This window comes from Drosophila navojoa, chromosome X, assembly GCF_054131105.1.
Source record: "Drosophila navojoa isolate 15081-1374.11 chromosome X, UAZ_NAV_1.0, whole genome shotgun sequence".
NCBI classification, from domain to species: Eukaryota; Metazoa; Arthropoda; class Insecta; order Diptera; family Drosophilidae; genus Drosophila; species Drosophila navojoa.
Window position 1 is genome coordinate 23,991,192 of NC_142895.1, and position 4,998 is coordinate 23,996,189.

The following is a 4,998-nucleotide window of genomic DNA, read 5'->3' on the forward strand; positions in this document are numbered from 1 at the left end:
CGAATCCTTAAAGTTTATATATTCAAAGCTGGCGATTTCTTGACTTTGAATGAGTATTCTGCAGTCGGTAGTGCCCGGCTGCAAAGTTCTTACCTGCCTTTGACAGTGCACACTGTGGTCGCTTGGCTTCCATGTGCTTTCCAAGCCCGCCTTCTATAAAAAATGAGGAGCCCAGCGAGACATCCGGGCAGACAAATCTCCTAATGTCAAGTCGGTGTGCTCGGTAGTGCACCATCTCTTGGAACAGCAAAGGACTGCCAAGTTGATATATCTTTCGTGTACAAAGCACACAGCCTTGGGAAAGCATCTATTAGCTCAAACCCAATTAATACAATCTAAATCTATTTTAAGACCCGCACAAATTAGAAGAAAAACAACATTCGGCTTGTAGCTGCACATAATTTTTATCATTTATAATCGAACATGATAATTGAAGTGACTATGACTATACTTGGGAGTAACTGTCATCTGGATTATGTCAATTGTCAAATAAAGGGGAAAACATATTAAAATCTAAAAAACCTAACATTCTAGCCTTGTCCTTGGTCAATTAATGGCGCCAGATCGGAGTCTTCTTACTGCGCGCAATCATAGCAGTTAGCTGCTGCGAATATTTGCCTCTCTGATTGTCCGGAAGCTGGGCGAACTGCCTACCTCTGTTGGCCGTGTTGGCAGCGTTGGCAGCGTTGGCTGCGTTGGCTGCGTTGGCCGCATTGGCCGCATTGGCCGGCAGGCGTGCGCGATTGCTTACAGTCTGAGTCGATTGGCTGCGCGAGATCTTGGTCTTCTCTGATCTGGTAACGTCCATATCCAAGGCGTTCCGCGGCGAAGCGGTGAAGGAATGCGACTTCCTGGAGTCGTTCTGCGACAAGGCGCCTATCGAAAGCTGAGTGTCGCTAAAGGTCGCGTTGCGCAGCTCGGGGTTTCGCTGTATGTTGGTGAGCAAATTGTCCATGCTCAGCTCGTAGCGCCACTGGTTATGCTGCTGCTCGAGCATCAGCTGCTGCCTCAATTTCTGCAAGGAATATTCGGTTAGTTATCGGGCTCGGGGCCAGCGCCCGTGCGAAACACTTACGAAAATATTACGCTTGTATATATAGGTCAATAACAATCCGGAAATCACCATTAATGTCATCGAGAACCACAGAAACTGATGCTGGTCCATGCCCAGGGCCTGCATCACGGACATGCTCTTCACAAACATCCAGCACGATTTGGGCCACTGGCGGCAAGTCGATGTATGCAAGATGTTATCTTGGGCATCCATTATGATCTCGTGGGTCCACAAGTCCGAAAGTTTCTTGAGCTGCATTTTATCTTGGTGTTCTTTCACGGAGATGTATTGTAGTAAAAAAATACAAAAAAAATAAAAAAAATTACTATTTTTGAAAAATTTTAAATAGTCCGAAAGCGCTCGATGCGTAATTTTAAATGAACTACAGTCCGGAGGCAAGCATTATATAGGTTTGTGATTCCAAGGCCTGCTGCGACTCGAAATATTTTTTCAATTTTACGCGAAACAATCGAATCTGGCAACGCTGTACAAATAGGCATTGCCATAAGCGATACTTTTTACACATTTTACTCCGTTGCGAACCAGATTTAATCGGAAAACTACATTTCAATCGAGTTGGCTTTGCATCGCACATCAACCCTAAATTCCTGGGCCCTTTATATTCGCTTATTGTGTAAAAAGAGCATAGACTTATAGCTACATATACTCAAGTTTATTTATTGAAGCTGAACCACAGATGCCCTGGATTACTATAGACTCATGTGCAGCGATCCTCACTGGCCTAAGCAAAGTATTGGTATTTTATATAGTATTCAATCTGATATTTCTTGTCTTGAAGCCGTTGAAAATGCCAAGTCCGGATAAGAGGAGGAAGAGCTGAGCCAATGTAGCCTAGCTCAGCTCCATCTACTTGAGCGCAGATAACTCGTAGGCCATAAAAGCTTGAAATATTCAATATACAACACATAAAGAGATATTCAATCAACGTCTCATCGCCGGCTGATATTCTCTGATATCGAGAGATATTCATTCAATTACGATCTTTCTCTGACATGCGGATACATAGGTGTGTATTCTCTCTACAGCGATATTTCTTTGTTATATTGAGATATTCAATCAACTACTATCGTCGTCCTCGTCGTCAATTACTCCTCATCGAAAGATATTCATACAACTATGATCCCCCTCTGATACATGTTACATCATTCAGTTATGATCTTTCTTTTATAATTATCATATGTACAGGGATATTCACTCATTAAAGATGTTGCCCTGATATTTCTTGTATATATCTAGACAGATTCATTCAACTATGATGCGTTCGTATTTATCTCTGATACTGAACCAATTCCATACTCTGATCATAGATCCTTCTCTTGTACTTCTCTCTTATGTATGGATATATTCATTCAGCTGGAATGCATTTGTGATGTTCCTCTGTTTCAGCTATAAATATAGCTACTTAATGTTCATACTCATTCTAAACTAGCCATAAAATGGCTTTAACAATTGCTTTCATTTACTCTCTTGTAGCAGTCACAAGTGCTGCGTGGCCATAACTGTTCGAGAGCTATATTCGACTTGGCTGCAGTCCCATCATTCACTTTCGCACTCGCCCACTCAGTTTGCGTGTCTGTCGCCAACTTCGTGGTGTTGCAATGCCCCTGGCTCGCAGACAAACTCAAATATTTTGCTAAATAAATTGAATGCAGCTAGGAAAATATGCTCTCGCTCTCCCACTCTATTTCTCTGCGGGTCGCCGTGGAGAGGCGTGGGCGATGTATGTAAATAGCGCGACAACCATGAGAAATGGCAAAAACTTTCATTCGGGCAAACAAAGCTGCAATTCTAATAAAGTCATGGCGCGCCATGCAACGAGCGAAATTTGGTTGTCGTCTGGCTAACTGTGAATATGCATATATGAGTGTGTCTCCCTCTCTCTCTCTCTCTCACTCTCTATGTATGTCCACATTGTGCCCATATTTGGAATTGCTCTTATACAGCTTGTGCTGCCGGACCCAGCGTTTTTTATTGTCCTGCGCCATACGTGCGCTCATATTTCACAGCTGCCACAGATTCGCCATTTCGTTCTCATAACAAGACACCAAAAGAGGCATCATAACGTGACTCCAAGTGCCGTCCGCAGCGGCCACAGCGCCCACAGCTGCCTTACGTCCAGCGACACGGCACACAATTTTCTATTAGGCCATACCCGCAATTTGGCCACACACACACACACACAAGTTTCCGCCATTTAATGCGGCACATAAATAGTTTGGCTTACCGCAACAACAGGCCTGCCCCAGCTGGCGCAGCTGGTCAGCTGGTCGGCTGGCAGCCGCCACGCCCCCATTGCCGCCATGAAGGCCATAAGTGCGAACTCATTTGCATCTGGCAAATAGCATATTGCGGTTGCACTTACAACTTCTTAATGATGTGCACAAACATTGCTATGCAATCACACGCACACACACACACACAGATATTTGAGGGGGATTCACCTAGAAGAGTCGCTATGAGTGACTTTTGCAGAGACTTTGGCAATTGACTTAGGTAAACTTATTGAACTTGGGCAAAAATCTCGACAAAGTCAAATATTATTTGATTGATTTCGGTTAGAATTTGATTATCTTAAGTGAAAATAGGTGACAGCGTGTCAGACGGCGGCTACTGACTGCAGAATACTCCTTAACGATGCAAAACCAATTGAATCTGTTTTCGGCAAGCAATTAGCAAAGAGTCTGCAGTCTAACTAGTTCCATATCGACCCCCCAAAGGTCGTAGATATACTCAGCATATCTCGAGTACAAATCAAGGCGCTCAACCGAAAACTAAAACGAAAAGAATCGAAGTCCCTTGCTCAGAGTACCGTGGACGATGGAGTATGATTATTTTACGTTTAGCAGTTACATGCGAGCTTTGAAATTTAATTCAAAAGAATTTCTCCGAGTGAAACCATTTCGGAATTCAAGAGAATTCAAAATCTCGCTTAAATATATATGTATATTCCATATTTCTTGAGAAGTTCAGCTGCTAATTAACTAAAAGTGTGAACAATCAGGGCGATTCCATGGAATATATATGTATGTGTATGGAAAACACACATCAATGCGCAATGTAAGCTCAATAATCTTCTTTTTATTGGGTTTCATAAGAATAAAATAAAATAAAAATAAATAAATATTTATAATAACAACTTAAATTATGAAATTGATCAGAATTAAATGTTCAGCCAAGCGAGTCTTGGGTTAAATTTTAAAGTAGGTTAAATGTTTTCATAGTCGCTGCAAAAATATTATTGCTTAATTATGGCAGCAATGTCCCATTTCATAAAGCGAAAGGCAATAATGCAAGGCGCACCACGTGGCGTATACGCAATATTTGCTGTGTGCCCTTTACACGCGTTTTTAACCTATCATTGGCATTACACAGCGCCCCAGAGAACGCATTGATATCGAGCTTCCATGATGCATGCCACATACATACAAACATGCATATACACATATACAATGATTTACAGTTATTGCATTTAGTCAGCTATCGTGTCATTAATCATGAAGCTTGTTCTATTCCGACTTTATCATCAATAAACATTAGCAATCTATTAAATACTGAATAGCTGGTCCATCTGGCAAGCCAATCGAATTCGGTTCGATTGTGTGGCCAAACACAGTTTTAATGTAAATCGGAGAAGAGTTTATGAGAAATAGGGAAACTAGGTCAGTCGACTCTTAATCTTAATTTTTGCCCCAATGCTCTACAAACATTTTGAAATAAACTTGTAATCGGAAACCTTTGCATTTCTATTGCTTTTGCAGTTCTCGTTGAAAGCTGTGTGCAATTGGGATTGAAGGTAAGTTCAGCAAATGTTTTTGTTACTCACTAACTCTTTGAACTAATTAAAAGGTGTTTTCGGTTGTAATGCAGTTGCTGCTCAAGTTGAGATAAATTAAAAATTTCACAGAACAAATGCCATTTATCCA

At 41.6% G+C, this 4,998-nt stretch overlaps 1 protein-coding gene across 1 annotated transcript; it reads right to left on the reverse strand.

Annotated features, from left to right (window-relative positions):
• Nucleotides 1-387: 387 nt before the first annotated feature.
• LOC108657627 (uncharacterized) lies at nucleotides 388-1,436 on the reverse strand. Its single transcript, XM_089264850.1, has 2 exons — nucleotides 1,076-1,436; nucleotides 388-1,015 (listed from the first exon to the last, which is right to left on the reverse strand). Exons 1-2 carry the CDS (start codon nucleotides 1,310-1,312, stop codon nucleotides 551-553), a joined length of 702 nt encoding a protein of 233 aa, XP_089120976.1. The 5' UTR covers nucleotides 1,313-1,436; the 3' UTR covers nucleotides 388-550.
• Between the last annotated feature and the right edge of the window lie 3,562 nt (nucleotides 1,437-4,998).